Raw genomic sequence first — 25,627 nt, forward strand, 5'->3', positions numbered from 1 at the left:
TCGACAACTGTTAGGCTACTACAAGATCATGCCTTTTATTAAAAACTGGCTTTTTAAGGGCGAGTGGACTTCTCATGAAAAAAAAAAAAGGCCTGTTCCATCAATGGTCAGTTTCGATCCGAACAAATGGGTTACGTTTATAAGACAATACTGTTTGTTTTTGAGCTCACGCTTAAGGTAATTCATTTTGTAACAATGACAGTGAAATTGTCTTTTCTGTTTTCATTCGTTCTGGTAACATCTTAATTAATTGCGGGTACTTCAACATGGTGAGAGAGGTTCGTGTCTTGATGTAAGTCGGCAAAAAGTGTTATATCGAACGTTTTGTGGAGCAACGTCTCTTCATCGCAACGTTTTATCGCTTTTATCGTTGTTGTATATACTGATGTTTTAACCGTGATTAAATTAAGTTTCATTCTATTATATTTTAGTTGATTTCTCAGATATCAGTTAAAATTTTAGCTATTAATTTAATTTATCAGTTATCGATAAACTTTCCTTGTCAGGCACTACAGTATGTACTTGTAGCAGTATCAAGCTAAAAGCCCATTATCAACCATTATCAACTCGGTGCTTAAGATTAGAATGACACTTAACATTAAAGTACGTTCTTGGACAGCCATGTTGATCTTGTTTCAGATTTCAGTTACATGTAGAAATTTTTCGTTTTTAAAAATAATCGGAATTTTAGTTCCTGGTGTCGTCCCTGGTATGGCCAAAGCGTCCTTTAAGTGCCAGCGGTTCTTATGAAAGCGGCAATCAGATTTATAATTTATGCAATTATTTCGTGATCTTGTCCGAATCGTCCAATATATATATATATGCAAAACAGTAATTTCGCTAGCTGAGAGCTTAAAATGTTTTTAATCATCATCATCAGCGCAATTCTAATTCTTTCAATGTTTGTACTTTGTCTTGACTGCAATCCACGACTTTGGTTTTGCGAGAAATTTGGCGCCAAACCCGAAGCTAAACTTCGTGGTAAAGTTGTGTGGATCACTGGAGCTTCGAGCGGTATTGGCGAGCATTTAGCTTACGAACTGGCAAAATGTGGCTGTAAATTGGTCCTGTCAGCAAGAAGAAAAGCAGAATTGGAGAGAGTGAAGGAAGGATGTGTCGGTAAGTTATTTTTTCATGCTTTCCGTTTTATAAATAGTGGCCTTTTTCTCATGTTGATAGCCTTGGCTGACAAGTTACCGTTGCGTGACCACTCAAAAACAATGGTGTAAAATTAAAAAGAAGCATATTAGCTTACGGAAACTCAAGATATCCTGGAGAATATGGAAATTAAATGGACTCTTTCTGTTTAGTTTTATTTTAGATGCAGTCTCGTTACCAGGGAAAGGGGGTCCATTCATATCCACACCCCCTCTCCCAGAGTCCCCCTCCCGTTCTACCTATGGACGAGATTTTCTGAAGGGGGGGGGGGGCGCCTTCCTCTTTCCCGACTTATGTTGGAAAGGTTGAATGACTCTGCTAGCAGGGTTCGAAGGGGAAGGGGTAATCTTTGGTCTTTTGAATATTTCTGAAGAGGTTAGGGAAAAAGTTGACTTTTTGTGAGGGGGTAAAAACATCGGGCTATTTCTGGTAGGGGGTGAGGGGGCATTATAACATTGGCTATTTACAAGCATAACTGTGGAGTTGAACTACTGGTTAGAATTGGATTTGAACCCTTATCCTCCCAATTTCAAATCCAGCACTTTATCTATTCAGCAATGGCTGTTTTTATGCTAGTGACAATAATGTCATCTAGATGTCTTTAACGTCTAAGACGTTAAAGACGTCTGGTATAAAAACGGGACACATTTAGCAGACAGCTTTTCAGAAAAAAATAAAAAAAAGACTGGGTTCGACACTCAGAGGACACTGAACACGAAGACGTAGAGCCATCAGACATTAAAGGCGTCTGTCTTTTTTACTGTTTTTATACTAGTTAACGACGTCCCGTTTTTATACTAGATGGCTTTAACGTCTGAGATGTTAAAGCTGTCCGATAAGAGCGTCGTTCAGATGCTCTTTAACGAAGAGACGTTAAAGCCATCAGATGTTAAAGGCGTCTGTCTTATTTACCGTTTTTATACTAGACGTTAATGTCGTCTCGAGACAGCTTTAACGTCTAAGACGGCTTTAACGTCTCTAGCATAAAAACGGCCAATGCTCATAAAAAAAATAAGAAATTTAGATTCATCCCTGTCCCTCTCTCTTTCAATTTTGAACTTGTCCCCAGTCTCCCCTATAATAGTCTTACGGCTTATTCAAAATTTCTGCATCATTCTTTGCCAGCCTACAACAAAGAGAAATTTCCAGATGCCACAGCAGAGAGTCACTTTCTGGTTCTGCCAATTGATATGTCTGACTTTCAATCTCACAAGGCCCTAACAAAACCAGTATTGCAGCACTTTCACAAGGTAATAGACCTACTGGTCAGTGGCAGTAAATCATTACAGGGTATGTGGTGACACATTGAGTCTAGTGGCCCATACAGGCCGGACCTTATCTTGGTTTCTGTAGCATGAAGTGACTAGGAGTATTTCTACTCCCCCCTGGATGGGATGCTAGTCCATCACAGGGTCACCCCCCAGCATTAGTTTACTGGTACCCATTTATACACCTGGGTGGAGAGAGGCACTATGAGAGTTAAGTGTCTTCCCCAAGAACACAAATCTTATCTTTGTGTTCTTCCCCAAGAACACAAATCTTATCTTATCTTATCACAACGACCACTGCCAGGCTTGAACCCAGTCCACTCGTTCTGGAGTCCAGCGCACTATTCATTAGGCCACCACGCCTCCCATGGGAACTTTCATAGCTGCCTAGAATTGGTGGATTGGTATATTGATGGAACTTTAATATCACATTATTCTAGGATGCTAAAGGGTTGAGGAATAAAATTAAGATATTCCAATTTAGACCAGAATAAATGTAAATGTAAATGTAAATCAAACTGACTGACCATTTGTTTACCAAAGCAGAAAACATCTTCTTCACAGATTGATGTATTGGTCAACAATGCCGGCATGTTGCAGGTTGGACTGGCAGAACATACAAAGCTCTCTGTTGATCAGCGTGTAATGGATGTTAATTTCCTGGGTGTGTTGTCGCTCACTAAGGCTGTTTTACCTCACTTCCTGGAAAAGGAAGATGGACACGTAACTGTCATTAGTAGCCCGGGTGGAAAGTTAGGTAATGAAAATTATTTTCGGTGGCAGATCCACACCTTTAACTAAGGAAGAGGCCCTTCTTTGTGTGTGTACACCCAAGAAATTTTTAGTGGGAGATTTTAGTCATATTTTAAAAAAAGGCAATTACCAAAAAATAAGGAAGGGGCCCCATCTCCTCCCCCAGATCCACCACTGATGTTTTGATAACTTCAGAAACAAAAAGTTTAAACTGACAAAATATTTCACTTGTTTTATTTCAGCATCTGCAACCATGGCTTTGTATTGTGCATCAAAGTTTGCTATAGAGGTGAGAAACATTTTTGTATGGTAATGATGAAAAGCAAACAATGTATACTGTATTTCCTTGAAAGTGACCCACTTTTGATTAGGTACCCCCTCCTTAAATAAGTTAGAATGATGAGAGATTCACATTGTGTAGTTCCATAATTTATCCATACTACTTACTTTTACTTCCTAAAAATCCCCCACCCCTCTAAAAATTTTAATTAAGCTTCATACATTTTCTTAAAGTTTTTTGGCCCTTGAGACCCCTCTCACCCCCAGGAATCTCTTCTGTGGGGAAGAGTATGGACATTTTCTGGCACCACACTTATTTATTTTTTTATATTTAGGGTTATTTTCAAGCACTACGACAGGAACTTAGTTCAAAGAACATAAAAGTTACCGTGGTGTGTCCAGGACTTGTCAAATCTCAAGTATTACAAAATGCATTAGCAGGAGATACAAATCAGGTAAATAAAAGTAGTCTGCACTTGGGTACCCACTCATACTCCTGGCTGAAGAGAGGCACTGTGAGAGTAAAGTGTCTTGCCCAAGATCATAACACAATGGCCCCAAACAGTCCTTGAACTCAGGCCACTTGACCCAGAGTCCAGCCATTCTCATTCCCATAGCCCTTATCACGTCTCTTAAAACGAAGGGCTCTGGGGAAATGGAAATTTTTAATTAATTTGAATTTTTTTGATTGGCTGTTTGAAACAGAGAATTCTTGAACAGAAGTCAAAAACACGACGACTCTCTCATACATTCTTTTGAAACATCATGACTGCATACTTGAAGACTGGAAGTCCTAAGCCCTTCGTTTCTCGTGCCAAGGCCTTCCCGGCTAAGAGAAACCAAAAGGGCTATGGGGACGAAAATGGAGTCCAGTGAGCTCAGCCCTTCCCAGTCTTTTGCAGCCATTAAACCATTGAGACCTAAACTGGCCAAAACTGAGCTTGTTGGACCATGGTCCTTATTGCATTTGTGACGTCATCACTTTTACCGCCAAAAGATGTCTTTGATAACCAGCTGCCTACCTTGACACTTTCTGTAAAAAAATGTTCACTTTTCTTGACGTTTATATGAAAACTTTTCCAACACGAACAAAGGCGATTGAAATGCTAACAAAATCGTATAAGAGAAAGCTTGAGAGAAATAAAAAAAACGCAAAAAATCTCCGAAAAGCTTGACATTGCCAATGTGTTTCATCTTAAATTGTTTACTTTGTGCACAAGAAATATGAAAACAAAAGAAATGTTATGTGTTTCTTTGCAGCTGTTTATTGACAAAGTGAAAGCAGGGAGTAATGGTGATACCCAGGATACCGTTATAGAGGGTTATAGAGAGATGTCTGCTGACCGCTGTGCTCGACTTATTGCAGTGGCGCTAGCAAATGAGCTGAATGAAGTTGTGATGGCTTGCCAAGACTTTTTGATCTTTTTTTATGTCGCTCTTTACTGTCCGTGGCTTGTTAAAGGGTGAGTAACACCAATTCTGCATATATTAACGTGCAACATGCAGTATTATATTAATTATTTTATTTTTCAGCGAATAGGCAAAAAACTACTAAAAAGTTGTTTGTTCCTATAACTTATTTACTGTTTTAATCCATTTGCTGTTTAGAATTGCAGCTAAGATGCAACAACCACGAGTCAAAGAACTGAGAAAGAAGAAAGAAAAAGGTATTCAAGTTACTTTGTGTTTTCGTTGTGACGTTTATCAATGCCTAATGCCATGCCGAGGCAACGACTGTGCCTCACATGAGAAAACAGACGCCTTTCTCAGCGCGCTCATTTCTAATGACGTAGATCTACAGAGATCTGCATAGTGTCACTGCGGGTCTTTCTGATTGGTTGTTTCTTGCGCGCGATAAGTTTAAAACTAAGCAATAACCAATTAGAGGCACTACACTAAAAGCTGGTTTTCACTAACGACGTAGACGGAGTCGGAAGCGCAGTGATACAGTCTAGTGAAAATCAAACCGACGAAGTCGTAAACAGAGTTCCAATTCCGCTTATGAGTTCGTCGCTTACGATCTAGTGAAAACTAGATTGTTGGAGTCGCAAGCAGAAAGGAAGCAGAACTAGCATGTTGATTGGTTTGTTCTTTTGCTTCTGCTTGTGACTCCCTCAGTGTAGTTTTCACTGGATCATAAGCGACGGAGTCATAAGCAGAATCGGAAGAAAATCGAAACGTTCTGATTCTTTCGACTCCGAATCCGTCGAGCTTATAACTCCGCTTACGACTCTTATTTTTTATTTTCACTAGGTTCTAAGGTCTCTTACTACTTCGACTCCGGCTCCGTCGCTTATGAAAACCAAGTTCATTAGTATGGATTTTTTCGCGTTGAATCTCAGGCGTCTCTCAAAGAGGGGAAGAATTGAGTGCCCACCAAAGAGAGATTTCTGTTCACTCAAACAAATACAGAACTACTTGGAGTCAGAAAGTATTATGAAAACAATTTTGTAACTAAATTTAGTGTTTTCTTTAATTGTTTGTTTTTTCAACAGAAAAGACTTCATAGAAGAACTGGACACATGTAATATGGACACGCGCGGGTGAAGTTCCTTGGACCATGTAATTCTCGTCAAGGGAAACCCTACGTTCTTCCATCGATGCCAAAATCAGAAAACGCCAGCAAAGACTCAAAAAATATAAATTGCTACTGCACTGAGATATTTAATAGTTTTTAAGGAAGGGAGTTGCCAGGTTGATTTTCAACCAGCCAAGCGTATTAGTAGTAAAACTTGAAACCAAAAACAAGAAGAAAAAAGTCAGAGAACACTGGCGTGTGAATAATGCCAAACCGGCCAGGAGTAGTGAGAGGTGGCTGTGTTCGCAAGCTAGGAAAATACTCGTCCAAATCACTGACAGTATTATTTAACAATTATTCCACAAGTGCGCGTTGGATATGAGATGGTAGATAGCCAACGAGGCGCGTTGCCCCAAGTTGGCTATAACGATCTCATATCCAACAAGTGCGAGTGGAATAATTGTTTTATCAAGAACGCCCAAAGAATATTAATTGCAATATTTGAGCTCCCCAGCTGTTTTCGTTCACGCGTTTTTGCTGCCATATTTGTGGTGAATGGTATATGAGCTCATATACCATTGCCTGTTAACCAATCAAAACGCAGGAATTGCAATATACCATTGTTTTTGATAATTCTTATTACACGACTAAGATAGTCAGAGGGCCAATAACTAAAATCAACCAATCAGATCAATCTTCAATATTTTCGAAGTACTGGCAGTACCACGTATTGTTCCGAATGATCCTGTGCGAATTTATGCACTGTAATGGCTTACAAAAGTGAAAAAATCAACTTAACTTGCATGAAAAACCCTTTCGTGCTTGTTGTTGGTTTGTGAAACAACGTCAGGGAACAGTTTCCGACCGGAACACCTGGTGGGTCCTTGGTCAGAATCCTGTTCTTTTTATCTTTTCCGCTTAGATCTATAATTTTTTTTTTACTTCAGTCGTCAGGGCCGTAACCAGACTTTTGGCATAGACGAGGCAAAATCAGCGATCGCCAATGGCGCAAACCGCAAATTTTTTCAGCATTTTTACAAGGTATTTCTTCTGAAAAGTCAGTTTTGTTCAACTGTGAATTATTTTCGCAACTAAACGTTTTCTTTTTTAATTTTTGGTTTAATTCTAGACGAGGCAAGTGCCTCCTCTTTCCTCTTTGTAATAAATCTCTTATTAACCAAGCTTGCTCGGGACCGTACTGGGAGAATATCCTCCCTGGGCTGATATTGTCCTAGTACGCCCCTCGCGTTGGGTAAATAAGATATACATACGTCAAACGTGATATTCGCGTGGTTCTACAAAAATTATGTAATAAGCAAGCGTGAGATGAAGAAAAAGTAAAGCAACATGTCTGAACTTGGTATATATCAGTTTAAATTAGGGGCATTGCTATTTTAAGGACAGCACGTTGATCTGGACGTGGATAAAAAGGTGTAAATAGAGGGTCTCAATGGGGTGGTGGCCTTTACGGTTAACGGTTAAAATTTTGGCTTTTTTACGGCTAACGGTTAATTTATTTCCATAACGGTTAACAGAAGTTAAAACTTAATTTTCATTGTTTTAAAAAGTTAAAAATTAATTTCCATTATTAAAAAACATATTAATTAGGTCTCGGGGCCATTCTGGGACGATGAAGTGAACTAGTTTGGTTTATTTATAATTACTGATCGATTTTTTACGGTTAACATACTTTACGGCTAACGGTTAAAATGTTCCAATTTTTACGCCTAACGGTTAAATATTTGGCCGTTTTACGGCTAACGGTTAACCCCATTAAGACCCTCTAAATAGAATTAAGGAAATAAAAATATTGGTAACTCAAGGTGTTTCAATCATTGGAATTTGCTAGATCATTTTCATTCTGTAAACTTCTACAATAGAGAAACTTCACGAATATTAATTATGGAAGAACTTACCACTTAAGCACTTGCTGTGAATCAAAAAGGAAAAATGTTCAATAACTTTAATGAAAACCTTTTAGCTGTTTTAGTCATCATTAGACTATTGAAAGTTATCAACTCTTGAAAGGACTTCCGAAACCATATCAGACCAACCTCGTTCCCAGGGCTTTTCCCTTGCCCTGGGAACGAAGTTGATATCAGACTTGCTAGAACGAGTCTTTTAACTTGTGCAGTGATGCGAGAGAAGATGTAAAGTCTACAATGACTTTTGAAGCACAAAGTAGACGGAAAACTATTTGCATATGCGCTTCTCTGAACCAACTAGAGAGTGAAATAACCCTTTGTATTACCAAAGACCCTTATCGCGTGACTCACCGCAAAACAAGTGGGTTTTTTCCTACCTTTGGTATGTTGCGGTAACCCGACGGCCGGCTAGCCTATTTCGGACCAAATAGACAAAACCATTCCCTTAACCCCGCACATAGATACATCAAATGGATTATGCAAGGGAGTGTACACCCCCGCTCCGTCCCACCCCCCAAGATCGGCGGTAAATGTAACACTTCCCTTCCCTAGGACTTGAACATTTTGTGAGTTTTGATCTTTACTGACTGAATGAAGCACTCGATTAAATACGCGCTTATTATACAGTGGGAAATCTTAGAGGTTTCCGATACTTGTTATCCAATCAGAAATCAAATTTTTCATGTACGTCACTGTTTCTGAATGGACACAAACTGCGGCATTATATGAAGCAAGTTGAGTACAGAGCCCGCTGACCAGTCCTCGTTACGTAACGCTTTTCAATGAAGAAGAGGGTGAAAGGGAACAGTGAACAGTGAACTTTGTGAGCCGATGAGGTTGTTGAGAAAATCAATAGGCTATGCAACGATCGGTGCTGGGTTAGCTGGTGTAACAGTTGCTCTTGTGCATGGACCAGAAGAGTTGAAACGTAAAATAACTTCCAATGGCTTGGTTCGAGTTGGAAGGGCCGCTCGCACGGTAAGATTTTTGTTGACGCGCTGGGGCTATCTGCCTGCTCTGGTGCAGTATATATATACTGCATAGATACTTATCGACAAAATGCAGTTGTACAATTTATCCAACTACGTAGTTTGTCAAGCACAGATTTCTATCTCCAGTAGGCGATAGATGTTCGAGATTTCCATATATGAACTGATGACATAACACATGCATGCACCCGCACGTGTACAGTGTATGCAAAGACATCCATGCAGTGTTAATGATTAGCTGTTCATTGATTAATACAGAGTTTCACTTTGGAGTAGTTACAACCAATGCAAGGCACAATGGATTACCAGAATTTCTAAAGTGTTAGTCATGTATAGAATTGTTGGAAATCACCAGTTCACCCAACACTAGTCTCGTCTCAATACGTTTATTCGTCACAAAGCTCACAATAAGTTTTCACCGTCACCGAACACGTTCTCTTTTCTACTCTAAAATCACAGATCATTCTTTCCGTTATGTATTCTATGTTCACGTGATCAACTTGTCGCTCAAGCTTAGTTACATTGTTCTGATTGGCTGTTAATTACTGTCACGATATGAATCCCTTTTTGTCACGCGCCTGTAAGTAACGCAACTATAAATCTCCAACACCCTCCCCCCATTTGACTCGAAAAGAGCAAATGTCTATTGAAAATTAAACTTTGTCAAACTATACTAATTCGAAAACGAAACAATGATTTCATAGTTCATAATTGAATAAAGCGAATGTTACGAAATTGTTCACAGTTCCTTAGTTGCTCTCATCACTTGCTATAGCAGCAATGCGTCCTCGGGCATCTCGTGCTGCCTGCCTCGTTTCTCTTCTTGGGGCGAACTCCACTGCGTTGACGCTTAGTACGTTCTGCGCTCTCCGAGGTTCACGATCACACGACAACTCAAGGGGGAAGAGCTGTTGTAGCGCCCGCTCAAGGTACGACCCAGTTCCGGCTTTCATCCTAGCAGCTCTCACTATACCATCTCGTCCAGTGATGAGCTCGTCAACGATCCCCATCTTCCATTTCCCGCGGTTTCTTTCGTCGTCTTTCACCAACATCACGTCACCCACGGCTATGTCACTTTGGCTTCCCGAATGTTTAAGGCGATGCTGCTCGCGTAATCCCCGTAAATAGTCATCTGTCCACCGTCGCCACATCGTGTCTTTACACCGCTTGAGGTACTTCGCGCGCTTCCTGAGGTCTGGGGTCTCTAGATGATGGTGCTCCAATTCCGGTAGTAGGTTTGGTTGTCCAAACAGCAACGAGTTAGGAGTGAGGACCGGCAGTTGTGGATCATCTTCCACGTAGCTGAGGGGGCGGTTGTTAAGTGCGACTTCGACGTCTAATAAAACGTCCTGCAGTTCTGCCCAGGTCAGGAGGCCACCACCGATGGACTTGTACAGCGCTCGTTTGACCATTCCGATAAGGCGTTCGAACTGTCCTCCCCACCAGGGAGCTCTGCTTAGGTTGAATTGCCACATTATTCTGTGCTTCGCCAGGTAGTCGTGAACTTTCTCGTCACTCATAATGGTCTTGAGAAGGTTTGCGGCGCCGACAAACGTTTTTCCATTGTCGGAGTAAATCTTTTCTGGTCGTCCCCGGTGTGCGATGAACCGCTTCAAACTGGTTATGAATTCTGTCGTCTCCATGTTTGGCAGCAACTCTAAATAGATTCCGCGTGTTAGGCTACATGCGTAGAGTACAATGTACGCCTTGCCTTCGTTCTTCTTTCCCTTTCGGTACTTCAGTGGTCCGGCGAAGTCGACACCGATCACTTGAAATGCTGTTCTTCCTTCAGTTCGATCTCTCGGTAAATTCCCAGGAGGTGGGTTTTTCAGTGCAACTGCCTGGAATCGTTTGCATCCATAGCATTTCTTAATCACTTTCTTCGCCAGCCGTCTAAGTCTCGGTACCCAGTAACGTTCACGCACTTTTGTCAGTGTGAGTCCAACTCCCCCATGGAGTGTGGCCTGATGAGAAACCATTGTTAGCTTCTCCGTGAAGGGGTGACTGTCTGGGAGATAAATGGGATAATCTCCCTGGATTCTCCCGCGACACTCCAGTAGCCCGTCTTGTCTCTCTTGTAGGTTCAGCTGCAGTCGATCTTCTTCAAATTTCTCGCCTCCCTTCGCGTTGTTTTGAGCACGTGCCACCCAGAAAAGTGTTGTCTCTCTATCTCGTCAGTCGTGAGGGGTCCCTTTGTTCTTTGCTCCTTGTGTTTACGGGTGTTGTTCACAAAACGCGCAATCCAGGCACAAACTCTCAGTACTTTCCACAAAGCAAACTTCTCAAGCAGCACGTCAAATTCGTCTGTCACTTCTCGGGCTCCGGCAAATACTTCTCGGGTCACTTTTGCCTCTGCTTGGCTTTCAGGAGTGCTATCCGTCACGATGTCGTACGGCCAGCTTTCTTTCTCTACTAACCATTTGGGTCCTCTCCACCATAGCTCCTCTCCTTGCACACTTCCACCACGACTTCCCAAATCTGCAGGGTTCTCTTGACTCGTCACGTGACGCCATTTTACCTCTGAATGTTGTTGGATCTTGCCAACCCGGTTGCTGACGAACTGTTTGTAGTCCCCAGCTCCTCGTATCCAGTGTAAAGCTACAGTACTGTCAAGCCAACAGTACATTTCACCAACAGGAAAGCCCTCCAGCGCATCTCTTGTGTTGGTTATCAGATTAATCGCCATATGACCAGAAACCAGCTCCAGTCGGGGGATGCTCAGGCCTTGCTTTGCCAATCTTGCCTTTGCAGTTACAAGCCCCACGTTAACCCCAGATGGTTGTGTGACTACAGCATACAAGGCTGCTGAAACTCCTCTACCACTTGCGTCACCAAAACAGTGCAGGTCAATGTTGGTTATTTTCTCTCTTTGCGCCGTGAGAGGCCTGGGCACGGTTATGCTTGGAGGTAAACCTTCTTCCCATCGTGATAACTGCTTGGCTATTTCCTCTGGTAGTTCTGCGTCCCATGCTATCTTCAGTTCGCAGGCCTTGCGGTAAAGTAGTTTCCCACTCAATGTTGTGGGCGAGGCCAACCCGAGGGGGTCGTAAACTTTAGCCAACTTCGTCAATAAGTTTCTCTTGGTAGGCTGGACACGTTCAGGAGGGAATTTGACTTCGATAGTGTCCTTTTCTTTGTCCCATGGAACTCCGAGGAGCGCTCCCTTCCCCCGCTGGGGAACGCCTAATTGTTGTTTTGCATAGGTCTCTTGCGTCTCACTGGTCTGATTTGTACTCACTACGTCTAGCTCCGCGGCGTTCGAGTGCCATTTGTGAAGTGTGAAACCACCTTGTGAAAACACTTCGGTTGAGGTCTTCTTGACTTGATTAGCGGCCTCTACAGTAGGACCACCGTTGATCAGATCGTCGACGTACAAACTCCTCTCAATCTCGTTCACAATCTCTGGGTAGGCTTTACGACAGTTCTCTAAGTGTTGCTTAATTACTCCCCCTAGCAGGAAGGGCGATGACGAAAGTCTGAACAGAGCTCTCGTAAATCGCAAAGTTTCCACTCGTCTCGTTTCAAGATCCGCAATCCTGTGGAAACGCATGGCATCACGGTCCTGCGTGCGGATCCTGACTTGCAAGAAGGCTTGCTTCATGTCGCCTGTTGTAAGGACTGGGTGGAATCTTGCTCGCACCATCACTGACCACAGTTGATTTTGAAGGGGTGGACCTGTGTGTAGGCAATCATTGAGTGAGGGTGCCTTGTCAAACGCCCGAGCTGAAGCATCATAGACAATACGAAGCTTCGTACTTTCAGCGCTTTCTCTTATCACGGGTTTGTGTGGTATATAAAACTCTCGTCCCACTGCTTGCTCTTCGGCTGGCTCTACTATTCCCTCAGCAAGTTGCTCTTTGATGATAGCATCATACTGCTCTAAGTGACCCTGCTTCTCTAGTTTTCGAACGGTATTTTCCAGTCGTTTCAAGCTTCCCGCCTTGTTGTTGGGTAGGGTAGGGTGGTTTCCTTTCCAGGGGAGACTTGTCTCGTACCAGCCCTCCGCGCTTCGAGTTAACTGCTCCTTGAACTCTTCATACACGTCTGCTTGGTCACTGATCGCTGTGTCTTGTATTCCGAGCACGTCTAGTTTGCAAAGCTGTTCGTAGTCTGCTGCTGCTGTTTGAGTTAGAAGCATACTAGAGATGTCCACTTCTTTCCCAGGCGACATAATTGTCCATCCAAATTTTGTTAACTCCGCCACAGGCTCACCAGGACTTCCTATCTTTGGTCTGGCCTCTGTTCTTATCCTTGCGTAGTCACTCACGCCCAGTATAATGTGAACTGGAAGTTCGGGTTTGTCATCTCGATCTGTCATCTGTATGCCTGTAAGGTGGGGGTACTTTTGGATAACTTCAGCGTATTTTGGGTTTTCAAGTGATAGCAAAGACCCACGATCCACTTTCGTGACTTCAGTTTCCAACCGGAAATTTCCGTCGAGGCTGTCAATTGTCACTCCGTAAACCCCGATGGCCTTGTTGACTGATACCAGCATCATTTCTATGCGTTTGAACTCTTCACGAAGTGGTCTGATCCGGAGACGGTCCAAAATGGCAGAGGACGCATACGAACTGCCTGCTCCAGTGTCAAGGAGTGCACGGCACTTGATTCCATTGACCTCGACCACCACCACAGGGTAAATGACCTTGCATGTTCCCTTGTCTTGTGCTGTCAAAAATCTTCCGACATTCGCGTTGTTTGTCTGGTCGCAAATCGATGTGTGATGCTTGCGTTGACAGTTGTGGCATCCGCGGCTTGTACAGCTTTCAGCTCTGTGTCTATCACCAGTACAATTAAAACATAATTGCTTTTGGCTGAGGATTCTTTTGCGGTCTCCAACTGCGACAACTTTTGGACAATTTGCTGAAAAATGACCGGTCTTATCACAATAGACACACCCATGCGTCTGTCTTCCAACATCCTGTCGCGTCTGATAGGATCTCCGGTGCGAAAAACCGTCATTCTTGTCATTCTTGGAACGGAGGCGCTTAAGGGAGGGGACCTTATTAAGCTTTTCTTTCAAAAAACTGGAAAATTTATGGCTCTTATAAAGAGTGCGGTAATAGGAAAAACAGACACAGGTTTTCCTTGTATCCCTACAATTTAAGAACGTAAGGGGGCACTCATTTGCTATTTTGGCCAGGGTGTGGGCGCTTATTCGGGGGAGGGCGCTTATTCGAGGGAGAGCATGGGCGCTTATTCAAGGACACATAGTATGTTCATTGGTTTCCCCATTTCTTGGCTAATCAAAAACCAAGTTTGTTTGGGAGGCGGAGACGTCAAAGTGTAGTCACGTGCCCGATATATTGCACGTGCGGTTGATAGCTGTGGAGGCAGCGTGGCCGAGTGGTTAGAGCGCTGGACTTGTAATCCGGAGGTCGCGGGTTCAAGTCCCGTTCTGACCGCTACCTGGATTTGTTCTCGGTAGTCCCGAGTTCAACTCCTCGGCTGCGTTTGTATATAGCCAACTGGTCTGCCTCCTGCCAGTTGGGGTTTTTAACCATGTTATGTTTATTTAAAATATTTGTTTCACATTGGCCCTGAAAAGCCCCATTGGGGGAGTGGTCAATTAAGTATTATTATTATTATTATTATAGCTCTTTGATTGGCTGAGAAGTTTGGAAAACCAAGAAAAAGATAAAAAAATAACTATTTATGAGTTTATGCGGTTTATTACTACAAAACCAAACTTTATTATTCATTGAGTAGACTAAAAACTACTTTAAAGTTGTTTGTTCTTTATTGCTTCTTTACTGTTTTATTCACTTCAACAGGTACTTACTTACTTACTTTGCTATTAATTAGAATTGCAGCTAAAATGGTACAACCACGAATTAAGGAAATGAGAGAGAAGAAAGAAAAAGGTAACCAAGTTATTTTGTGTTTCGTTGTCACATTTATCAATGCCTGACGCCATGCCAAGGCAAAAACTATGTTTCACATGAGGAAACTGAACGCCTTTTCTTCGCGCGCACAGGTCTCCGCTCAAAAGACGTCTGAGATTCAATACGAAAAGTTCCATACTGATGACGTAACTCTACGGAGATCCGTGAAGTGCCTCTGATTGGTTGTTAATTGCGCGCGAAAATTTGAAACTAGGCAACAACCAATCAGAGACACTCCACTAAACTATATTTAGCCACGTCATCAGTATGGAATTTTTCGCGTGTCTCAAGTGGGATAAGAATTGAGTGCCCGCCAAAGAGAGATTTCTGTTCACTCAGGCAAATACTGAATTGCTTTGTGTCAAAAAGTATAATGAAAACCGCTTTTTTACTAAGTGTTTTCTTTAATTGATTGTTTTAAACAGAAAAGACTACATAGAAGAGCTGGATACATGTGTATGTGGACACGCGTGAAGTTCCTTGGAAAACGTAGTTCTCGTCAGGGGAAACCCTACGCTCTCCCATTGATAGCAAACTCCAAAAACGCCAGCAATGAGATATGTTAATTGCTACTCAGTACAGATATTTATAAGGTTTTAAAAAAGGTAGTTACAAGGTTGATTTTCAACCAGCGCAGCGTATAAGTGTAAAAATTGGAACCAAAAACAAGAATGTGGGAATGAGGAGAGGTGGCTGCATTCGCAGGCTAGGAAAGACTTGTCCAGATCACTGACAGTATTATTTTTTATTACACGACTAAGGTAGTCAGAGGTCCAATAACTAAAATCAACCAATTAGATCGCTCCATTGCCTGTTCACTATTTTCTAAGAATTATTAAACCGTACCAGATATTGTCCCGAATGAACCTGCGCGAATTCATGCACTGTAATGGCTTACAAACAACGTCAGGGAATTCTTTTCCGACGGAAACACCTGGTGGGTTCTCGGTCAGAATCCCGTTTTTTCATCCTTTCCGCTTTTCGCTTACATTTATAACAGTGAATCTTTTTCACTTCAGTCGTGTAATAAATCTCTTATTTCTCCCAGTACGGTCCACGCGCTTGTCATACGTGTCATACGTGCTTGTCATACGTGATATTCGTTTGGTTTACAAAAAGAATGTACCGGTAATAGGTATAGCAACATGTCTGGACTTGGTATATATCAGTTTAGATTAGGAGCATTGCTATTTTAAGGTCAGCACGTTGATCTGGACGTGGATAAAAGGGTGTAAATAGAATTAAGGAAATAAAAAATATTAGTAACTCAAGCTGTTTTAATCACTGGAACTTACTAGATAATTTTCATTCTGTGAACTTCTGCAATAGATAAACTTCACGAATGTTTATTATGGAAGCATTTACCAGCTACCTGTCGCCCCTACCTTTGCTATAAACTTGTATGAAAACCTTTTAGTGATCATTTAACTATAGAACTCAACGTTATCAGGTGAACATAAGGACTTTCGAAAGTTGTTGATAAAAACCGTATTAGCCTTGCTAGAACCAGTCTTTTAACTTGTGCAGTGATGCGAGGGAAGATGTAAAGTCTACAATGACTTTTGAAGCATTAAGTTGACGGGAAACTGGTCTAACATGTACAGTCACGTTATAATTTGCATATGCGCTACTCTGAACCAACAAGAGAGTAAAATAAGACTTTGTGTTACCAAAGACCCTTGTCGTGTGACTCACCGCAAACGACGAAACAAGTTGGTTTTTCCTACATTTGGTATGTTGCGGTAACCCGACGGCCTGCTAGCCTATTTCAGACCAAATAGACAAAACCATACCCTTAACGCCGCACATAGATACCAGTGACTTCTGTATGCCCCTGATGAAAGTTGGTTTTGTTCAACCGAAATATTGGGCCAAAATAAATTTATAACATCAGCCCCTAGCTGTTTGATCAGCCCTGCATTTAAAGTTTGCACATAGATACATCAACTGGATTATGCAAGGGAGCATACCCACCCACCCCCAGGTCGGTGGCAAATGAAACACTTCCTTCCCGTACTAGATAGATGACAGGACTTAAAAATTTTGTGAGTTTTGATCTTTACTGACTGAATGAAGCCCTCGAATCAATACGCGCTTATTATAGGTAATTAAAAGGGGGGGAAATTTTCTTAACGCAGTCGAGAGGTTTCCGATACTTATTATCCAATCAGAATTCAATTTTTTACAAAACCTTTTCTGAGGAGGTGCATATTCGACATATTCGTCGCCGTTTTTGAATGGACACAAACTGTAGCATAATATGAAGCAAATTGTGAGCAGAGCCCGCTGACCAGTCCTCGTTACGTAACGCTTTTCAGTAAAGAAGGCTGAAGACGTGAAACGGGGGTCAGAAACAGTGAACTTTGTGAGCCGATGAGGTTGTTGAGAAAATCAATAGGCTATGCAACAATCGGTGCTGGGTTAGCTGGTGTAACAGTTGCTCTTGTGCATGGACCAGAAGAGTTAAAACGTAAAATAACTTCCAATGGCTTGGTTCGAGTTGGAAGGGCCGCTCGCACGGTAAGATTTCTGTTGACGCGCTGGGGCTATCTGCCTGCTCTGGTGCAGTATATATATATATACTGCAAAGATACTTATCGATAAAATGCAGTTGTACAATTTATCCATATACGTAGTTTGTCGAGCACAGATTTCTATCTCCAGTAGGCGGTAGATGTCCGAGATTTCCATATGAACTGATGACATAACACATGCATGAACCCGCACATGTTAATGTACAGACCACATTAGCTGTTCCTTGGTTGCAAAGTTCCCCTTTAAAATGCAAGGTACAATAGACTATCAGCCTCTCTAAAGTGTCAGTCGTTTATAGAATGGAACTTTTTGCCTCAAAATATCTTCCTAGGAAAATAATGGTTATGCAATTAGTGGCATCTGTTTGTTACAACCAACATGACCATAAAAGGTTGTATGTGAGATGTGATTGGTTCAAAAATAAGGGCGCAATAGACTATAAGGCCATTTACATGACAGAAAAATTTGGGTACAGACCCAATCACTTTCAATATGTTGCAGGGCCATAGGCGCCTGTTTCTCTTCAAAAGTGATCAGGTCCGGACCGATTTTTTGACGGGTATGTACCCAACTTTCTCAGCTACGCCTCAAGCAACTCTTATGCATGTCTTGTGCTCTCCAAACTTCCTGCATGCATCCATAACTCGTCAAATGCACGCTAAGCATGAACCAATTCTTAAGTGGTGTGTGAATGTTTCAAAAATCAGTTTGTGAAACAGGATCATGATTCCTCCCCTTCCCATGTTTTTCCACCTTCTTTACCAACCTGAACCAAGGTTTCATAATGAATATGTTTAATTTACTAGAGGTCCTGCCAGGGTAAATTCCAACAAGCGACATGGCCCAAAAAGTAGCGACAGCACATAAAATAAAATTGTGACAAACGACAACCCTTTTGGAAAAACTTAAATTCCGACAAGGACAAGCAATTTTCCTTCAATTTTACTACTGACAGCGACGTGGGTTTGATAAAACAGCGACACTGCGTATTTTTAAATTAAGACAAGCGACACGGAGAACCCCCCTGGCAGGGCCTCTTAATAGAATAAGCTTTTCTATAGATTCTGTGAACTAAATGTGGACATGGATAACCTTTTTATTTCTGTTCCAATTCAAGGTTGTTTTCATTAGTTATGACTACAAAAGAACACTCTGGGGAATTGATAATAACTCTACAGAATATTCAAAACTCAAATCTCAGGTAAGTGTTAGACAGAAGTATAATAATTTGTGACACAATTATTCCTAGTTATAAAACCAGTATGATTAGCCAATTGCAGGTATAACACATTCTGATTAGATTCCCTGCCCCTTGGGGTGCAAAGAATGGATAGCCAAATGTATTGGATAAATAGCTGTCCAGTGAATAGCATAGATAGCCTTGTTAACACTTTATCTGGTGGATAAACAGTCAACAGTCAAACAACAAGGCTCATCAATGATCAAAATGTATGGAAACACTGGTTTTATTTCACTCTGGCCTCATCCCCATAATCATGTGGCAGGGAAACGAAACATACCCTCCCTTGTAACTAGATTACAAGGCTTCAGAGCATTTTGTGGGGCCAGTCCAAGCAGTTTATCACTCAAACTCTTGACACTCAGTTTCTACATTTTAATAATAATAATAGAGGAATGTTCTATTTTTCCATTTTCTCTGTTCCTTCCCTCAATTTAGGTTCACTTGAGATCTGCTATAAGTCTGCGTGACTTGTGTTGTGTCAATGGTGGAGCGTACATTAAAGTGGGTCAATATGTAGGGTCCTTAGACTATCTGTTGCCCGCAGAGTATGTACAGACCATGAAGGTGCTTCACAGTGATGCACCTCAGAGCCCTCTCAGTGATATCCATCATGTCATTGAAGAAGAGTTGCATTGTAAAGTGAATGAGGTGTTTGCAAGTTTTGAGGACAAGCCCATTGGCGCTGCATCTCTGGCGCAAGTTCACAGGGCAACACTGCATGACGGTAGAGTTGTAGCTGTAAAGGTGCAGCACAGAGACGTGCAAAAGCATGCTGCTGTTGACATGGCAACACTTGAGGTGAGTAGAGAATATCTTAAGGTAGGCATATGCCAAAAGTCGTATGTGTTTCAAAATCTTGCCTGGTTATGTATTTTTCATTCCCAATAATGGTCAAGATTTTGTTTCCATTAACTGGTAATTTACACTTAACCCTCAGGATGTAGAAGCAAATTCACCCCCTCCCCTCCCCACCCACCTTGTATGTCCATAGGTTAAGAATCTTTCTTTGAAAAAGCTACTTGCTACAGTAACAGCTCTAACACCCAATTCTTTCACTACCTAAGAAGAATATAGCTATAAGCCAAAGAACTTGATGCAAAAATGACGTTTTTTCTTTAGGTTGGTGTCTCCGCAAAAGTAATAAAACAAATGTTAATAATTAACATCAATTGTCAACAGTGTAACATGTTTTATTAAACTGGTCTTGCAGATTCTAGCTAAAGCAGTGTCATGGTTGTTTCCAGAATTTAAGTTCATGTGGCTTGTGGATGAGTCAAAGAAGCATCTCCCACTTGAGCTAGATTTTGAACATGAAGGACGAAATGCTGAGAAGATTATGCAGTTTTTTGAGAAATTTCCTTTTGTAAAGGTAGGGCTGATTTTAAGGTTTTGTAGCATGCGAGAAAAAGTGATCAGTGAGGATTGTATTCTGTTGGTACAAACCATATCAATCTGAACTTAAGAGTACAAAACCAATACTCAACTTCTCACTATTTGATTTTGAATATTTTAAAGCCAAGTTAGTGGATTTCAAGTTAATAACTTAAATTGTTATCCTCCTCTCAGATTCCAGAAATTTACTGGCAGTTTTCAACGAAGCGTGTGCTAACAATGGAATTCTGTGATGGAGGCAAGGTGGATGATCTACCTTACATGAAGAACCACAAGATATCTTCTGATGAGGCAAGACAAAACTCTTTGATGCTAGTTTATGCTTTAATTATAAATGTTTCTCTGTTGACGACATCTCTCAATTTTCCTCCTTTTTCGAGATTTAAAGACAAAATATTCCATAATGAAGATCAAACACTACAAAGACCTGAAATAAGTTTATGTTTTCTCAGGTTGTTGATATAATTATGTACTTCTCAAGCTATTTGTCGTTGTGGTTATATTTCAGGTTGCACACAAGCTAGGCCTTCTCTATAGTGAGATGATATTCGTTAATGGATACGTGCACTGTGACCCTCACCCAGGCAACATTCTTGTGAGGCGTAACCCTCAGAATGGCGTGGAGATTGTCTTCCTAGACCATGGCTTGTATCAGGTAATGCATTCTAAGATATTGTTTAATAAATGAAGAGAAGATTCTTGCAGTTATGAACACAACTTAAGCAGTTGCAAAAGTAAAGCCTGAAAAAAAAAACAGGCTTGCCAGGACTCGAACCCTGACCTCTGCGATACTGGTGCAGCGCTCTAACCAATTGAGCTAACAAGCCAACTGGGAGCTGGTCATTATTACATGTAAATTGGTTCATAATATACCCGGGGAAGATGAAGATGAAATTATGAATACTCAGTATATGAAATTTATTTTCGCAACAGCTTAAGTTGTGTTCTTAACTGCGGGGATCTTCTCTTCACTTATTCATCATCTGCAGTTAAAGCAGTTCAGTTGAGGGTATAACTTGGTTTGCCTGGGGGCTGTTGTGTTGCCAAACACCTCTCATGGGTAGGCATAAATAGATTGTGCTCGGCAACTTTTGAGCAACTTTTAGTGTTTTGAGCAACTTTTTGTAGTACCAGCAACCTAGGGCAACTTTTGCCTTCCTTGGCAACTTTTGAGCAACAAATTGATATATAACCGATCCAAACCATAAAAGGTCGTTTCATTTCGAAGGATTTTATTAAAACTGGTTTTATCAAAACTGATTTTATTAAAACTAAGGATATACAATATGACAATGACAATAAAATAACACTTGCTTTACGCCCACGAAATCTGGACAGCGGCTATCTATCTATCGGGCGCTTAAATCCAGCGGTTATTCGCCGCAACATAGAGCCTACCGCCGGCTCCCACCGGCCATCTTGGTATTTGCTGAAGTGCGAGTCACTTATGGCATCACAATTAGATGAAATTTCAGACGAGGAGAATGGAAATAACTCTAGAGAGCAAGCAACTTTTCTAAATTTTGGTGGCAACTTTTTGATATTTGAGCAACTTTAGAGCAACTTTTGGGTATATTGTGAAGCAACTTTTCCCGAATTTACTAGCACAATCTATTCATGCCTACTCATGGGACAGAAGGGAGAAAACTGAAAATAATTTCCTGTTATGGACAATACTTTTCTTCCTACACGATTTAGACATTATCCAGTGATTTTCGCATAAACTACTGCAAGATGTGGCAGTCGCTGATCAGATCAGACCTTGAGGGAATCAAACAAAGCAGTAAGGCTTTAGGTGTGGAAGAGATGTATGGTTTACTAGCCTGTATACTGACAGCCAGATCATGGGATGTGATAACTACAGGGATAGACCAAGGGCCTGTTACTGATGACGAGGTATGTGATTCAGATGTTCTTGTGGTTTAGTAAAATAGACGAAGGGAGAAAGACCGGAGAAAACCGGAGAACCCAGAGAGAAACATTCAAAGCAAGGGCGAGAACCAACAACAAACTCAACCCACATATGGCGCGAGCCTTCTCACCACTGTGCCATCCGTGCTCCCAATTACCAATTTTATTAAAAACAAAAGTCGAGGTTAGGGAGTCTTAGTGAAAATGTCAGCAATTTAGGCAATCAGTTTTACTAAACAGAGACAGCAAGAAACACCCATTTAAAATGCCTGTAATTTACGCGTGAATGACATAGGTGTTCAATTACAGGCATCCAATTTAAAGTTGTTCAAATTGGATACCTGTAAGTTGGGCACCCAAGTGATCGCGCTCCAATTACGCAACGAATATGAAAAGGGAAATTTGCTATTGGTACAATAAGTGATTAAGAAAAAAGGGGAAAAAGTTCGAACCAATCAAGGCAGACGGGTTATTTTTTTTTCAACCAAACGGGAACAGACCAACACCAGTGGCGACTATTTTTCGCGCGTTTTCTAGTTCTGATTGGCTCATTGCATTGGTCATGATTGGTCAGATCTGCATGAGCTTCACATAGTAAGTAGCTATTATTGTAGAAGCTCTCTATGTAAACTCTCTCGTAAGCGGCAAGCTCTAGTTGCCATCTCCATTGTAAAACACTGTTTGAAGTATCGCACGAACTCTGTAATTAAAAGCTCTCGTAAGCGAACGCCCTCGACCACTTTCGGGAATTACCAACTGGTCTTTTTAAGCTCTCGTAAGTGACCATTCAAAAGATTTTGATTCGAAGTAGTCCACAGTTTACTAAAAGTATGCACTTATTGATCACATTGGCTATTAATTATGGTCGATAAAGATCTCCAAATTAAATGTTCAAGCTGATTTTTTATACTGAGACTGAGGAAAAATGCGTTATGCTAAAAGCTCTGGTAAGAGACCAGCCTTTATTATTTCAGCAAGTAGTCACACGGGAGCACATTTTCCGTAAGCGCGACCAGCTCTAGTTACACCTTTTTCGAATTCCCGAGCTAACGAGAGCTTTGATTGTATACGGTTATGGGAAAAGATCTTCCATTTATTTGTTTTCTTCTTCTTCCGGATTCTGATCCCAGCATTGATTTATCTCCCAACAGGCTGAAGAGATCAGGGCAAGTGCTGCAACATACCTCACAGAGATAACCGAATTGCTCAATCGAGTACCCAGACAACTACTGCTCTTACTGAAAACAAATGACTTGTTACGGAGTATAGACTACAGGCTCAGCACAAGCGACACTTCCCGCTCCTTCATAACCATGTCACGATGCTGTATACGCGCGGTTACTAAGCAACGACTGAAAAGCTGCGACGGATGGAGGGATTGGGTTCGAATTCAAGCTGACTCTACTATAAGTCATCTAAGAATTACGCTTTATCAGATATATGCCTGTAGTGTAATTACCACGATAAGAAGACTTTTTACAAGAGTTGTGGGAAGATTGACGTTTCTTTGATGAAGGGGCTTAGATCGTTTTACGATAAAATCTCTTTTTGTGAGAATTGGACGAACATTGTGCGGAATACCTACAAAACAGTGTCTGGAAAATACCCACAATCTGATGTCAAATAATTTTCATTTGCATATTTAATTTATTGTATATCTGGCAAAACATTGACTTCCCAGATGATATTTGAGGACGAAAATTTGCTGGAAACTGAGCAATCCACTTTTGCATTTTTTTTAACGTTTTCTGTAAACTTGCTCTTTGACAAGAGAGAGAGTCAAACGTAAATGGAGAAGTCCTCGCAATTATTCCGTTAAAATTCGTGTTCTTTTGGGGTAAAAATCTTTGAAAATAAATTCATAATATATTTTATAAATACCTTTGTTGTGCAATTATACATAATCCCTCAGCCTACGTGAAGCTGTGTCCTGAATAGGAGGCGGCTGCACGCATACTTTCCTCAGTTTCAGTGGCATGCCTGCAAACTAGCTACCTCAAAGCTAAGTGCATGACCACTATAAACAACATTTACATTTTTTTACATGCTAATAATCCCTCGGCCTTTAAGCTGTCATAGAGGCTTGGTATTGTCTCATTCTGGTTTCTGAGGCTCTCAAATTGTGACAATGAAATTAACCAAAAAAAACTGGAAAAAAAGAGCAAGGAAATACAGAAAATGCCTGGAAAGAGTGAGTGTGAAGCTAAACCTCTAGCCCGATCTGCTCTCTTTTCTCTCTTTCCTCCATGGGTCTTGTTTTGTATTCTAGCGAGCTTGCAAGATCATGAAGCGCCCTTCTCCGTTTTCGATTCTATCTCCACTAAAGCAATTATCCTTTGGAGCCTCGCGAAAGAGAGAGCCGCGATTTTCCTGAAGTATTGCCTTAAGTTATTCTAGATTTCAAATTGTGGGTAAAAGGAGCTATTGGCAGCGGGCATATTAAAAAAACAATAAACGGAAAGCAGACAGGGGAGAGGAAACATCTCTTTCCATCGCCATAGAAACAGTGCAAGCAGTAACCTGCGCTAAGGCGTTCGTTTTTTCGCGGCGGAGGGATGGAGAAAAAAAAATGAACAGTTTATTTTTCCGTTGACTCTTTTGCAGCGAGAAAAATAACGCCTGATAACAGATTATGCAAGCAGTCCCTCTTCTCTTTTTAGTAAGTCGAGCAGGGTTTTTTTTGAATAATAAAATATTGCGGGGAGGAGGGTATGTTAATTTTATTCAACGTGGTTCTTGAAAATCTACGTTATGGGCAATCGAAAAATTTAACAGTTTCCTCTGTTCGGAATATTTTTATCTTGAACTCGACCTTGAAAAGATTTCAAGTTTCCCCCCGTTCGCAGTGTGCTTTGCGTAGCAAGCGATCTTCTTTTCTATTTTGCTCTGCTCGTTTACATGTCGTTTCTGTTGTCATGATTAAAAGTGTTTTCTTTTTGTGTTATTCGCGTTTAACTTCAGCTGACTTCATTACGATACATTAACTCTTATTTTAAGCATTAAAAGCCTCCTATTTGCGTTCATTTTAATCATCGTTTCTGAACACTCAATTTCAGCGTTCTTTTAGTCTTAATTTAAGTCTGCGCTAATTTCCAATAATGATTTTGCCAATTTTTTGCATTTTGTTTGTTCACTGACACAAATCTGATAATAACTAGCACGCCAGTTGTCACTGGAATCTCTATAGCCTGTTAGAACCAGGCTTGGTTATAAAGCATTAGTTATCTTGTTACGGAACATTTTTCGGTGAAAAAGTAGATTTTAAAACAACAATCTTCTGTTATCAGAAAGCTAGTTTATAGGTGTTTTGCACCTGCTCTTAGAACAAAGCCTTCGAATAAGAAATGAGTTCTAGGTTTTAAGGGCGTGAAAAGAATTTTTAGAATTTTCTCTGTTTGCTTATCTTTTGTAAGTCAAACTGAGTTGTCGAAACACTATTGGCTACAATTCGTTTATTGCCCTTTCATAATAACGTACGCAAGAGAGTCAGATCATTATTAAATCAATGTTTCTTTATGATAATTTGGTCCACTTAGATCCACTTAAAAGATCCTGTGAGTACCAGGGCTTCTTGCGCTTGGCCATAGTTAAATCCCCACAAAAGCCCTTACAAGTAACTAGGAGCATTTGACAGAAAAGCATGTCATGTATAAATATTAAAAATCAATTAGTCTGTGACAATTCCGTGTACGTAGGAAAATGAGTGAGCGGAATAAATTGTTCATGTTCTTGGAACACACAAGATATTGGCAGTTAAAAATAAAATAAAAA

At 41.0% G+C, this 25,627-nt stretch overlaps 3 protein-coding genes and 1 non-coding gene across 6 annotated transcripts; 3 read left to right on the plus strand and 1 right to left on the minus strand.

Annotated features, from left to right (window-relative positions):
- Positions 1–848: 848 nt before the first annotated feature.
- On the plus strand, positions 849–15,290 carry LOC144635837 (dehydrogenase/reductase SDR family member 7-like). Of its 2 annotated transcripts, none has more exons than XM_078494954.1 (8): positions 849–1,119; positions 2,284–2,408; positions 2,991–3,183; positions 3,422–3,468; positions 3,794–3,913; positions 4,719–4,921; positions 5,067–5,125; positions 15,201–15,290. In XM_078494954.1, exons 1-8 carry the CDS (start codon positions 858–860, stop codon positions 15,212–15,214), a joined length of 1,023 nt encoding a protein of 340 aa, XP_078351080.1. In that variant the 5' UTR covers positions 849–857; the 3' UTR covers positions 15,215–15,290. The 2 variants fall into 2 exon arrangements, with proteins under 2 accessions (XP_078351080.1, XP_078351079.1); XM_078494953.1 differs by lacking the exon at positions 15,201–15,290 and adding an exon at positions 5,954–6,153.
- Positions 8,702–23,647, plus strand: LOC144635816 (aarF domain-containing protein kinase 1-like). 2 transcript variants are annotated; one of them, XM_078494932.1, is made up of 8 exons: positions 8,702–8,879; positions 18,428–18,511; positions 18,989–19,351; positions 19,764–19,922; positions 20,120–20,236; positions 20,454–20,600; positions 21,644–21,841; positions 23,008–23,647. In XM_078494932.1, exons 1-8 carry the CDS (start codon positions 8,733–8,735, stop codon positions 23,365–23,367), a joined length of 1,575 nt encoding a protein of 524 aa, XP_078351058.1. In that variant the 5' UTR covers positions 8,702–8,732; the 3' UTR covers positions 23,368–23,647. The 2 variants fall into 2 exon arrangements, with proteins under 2 accessions (XP_078351058.1, XP_078351057.1); XM_078494931.1 differs by lacking the exon at positions 8,702–8,879 and adding an exon at positions 17,072–17,295.
- LOC144635632 (uncharacterized) lies at positions 9,640–13,403 on the minus strand. Its single transcript, XM_078494718.1, has 2 exons — positions 11,832–13,403; positions 9,640–10,617 (listed from the first exon to the last, which is right to left on the minus strand). Exons 1-2 carry the CDS (start codon positions 13,386–13,388, stop codon positions 9,640–9,642), a joined length of 2,535 nt encoding a protein of 844 aa, XP_078350844.1. The 5' UTR covers positions 13,389–13,403.
- Trnat-ugu (transfer RNA threonine (anticodon UGU)) lies at positions 14,223–14,301 on the plus strand. The gene has a single exon. It is a non-coding gene; the product is annotated as a tRNA-Thr (tRNA).
- Positions 23,648–25,627: the final 1,980 nt, after the last annotated feature.

This window comes from Oculina patagonica, chromosome 13, assembly GCF_052425735.1.
Source record: "Oculina patagonica isolate OP01 chromosome 13, crgOcupat, whole genome shotgun sequence".
NCBI lineage: Eukaryota > Metazoa > Cnidaria > Anthozoa > Scleractinia > Oculinidae > Oculina > Oculina patagonica.

What these genes read in the sequence shown, in the direction of transcription:
- LOC144635837 (XM_078494954.1), top strand. Translation starts at nt 858, where the DNA reads ATGTTTTTAATCATCATCATCAGCGCAATTCTAATTCTTTCAATGTTT. An exon ending in AGTGAAGGAAGGATGTGTCG is followed by an intron (nt 1,120 to 2,283) that starts GTAAGTTATTTT and finishes ATTCTTTGCCAG; the next exon opens with CCTACAACAAAGAGAAATTT. An exon ending in TGTCCGTGGCTTGTTAAAGG is followed by an intron (nt 4,922 to 5,066) that starts GTGAGTAACACC and finishes TTTGCTGTTTAG; the next exon opens with AATTGCAGCTAAGATGCAAC.
- LOC144635816 (XM_078494932.1), top strand. Translation starts at nt 8,733, where the DNA reads ATGAGGTTGTTGAGAAAATCAATAGGCTATGCAACGATCGGTGCTGGG. An exon ending in ATTCAAAACTCAAATCTCAG is followed by an intron (nt 18,512 to 18,988) that starts GTAAGTGTTAGA and finishes CCCTCAATTTAG; the next exon opens with GTTCACTTGAGATCTGCTAT. An exon ending in ACAAGATATCTTCTGATGAG is followed by an intron (nt 20,237 to 20,453) that starts GCAAGACAAAAC and finishes GTTATATTTCAG; the next exon opens with GTTGCACACAAGCTAGGCCT.
- LOC144635632 (XM_078494718.1), bottom strand. Translation starts at nt 13,388, where the DNA reads ATGATGCTGGTATCAGTCAACAAGGCCATCGGGGTTTACGGAGTGACA. An exon ending in CAGAACTACCAGAGGAAATA is followed by an intron (nt 10,618 to 11,831) that starts GCCAAGCAGTTA and finishes AAGTACCGAAAG; the next exon opens with GGAAAGAAGAACGAAGGCAA.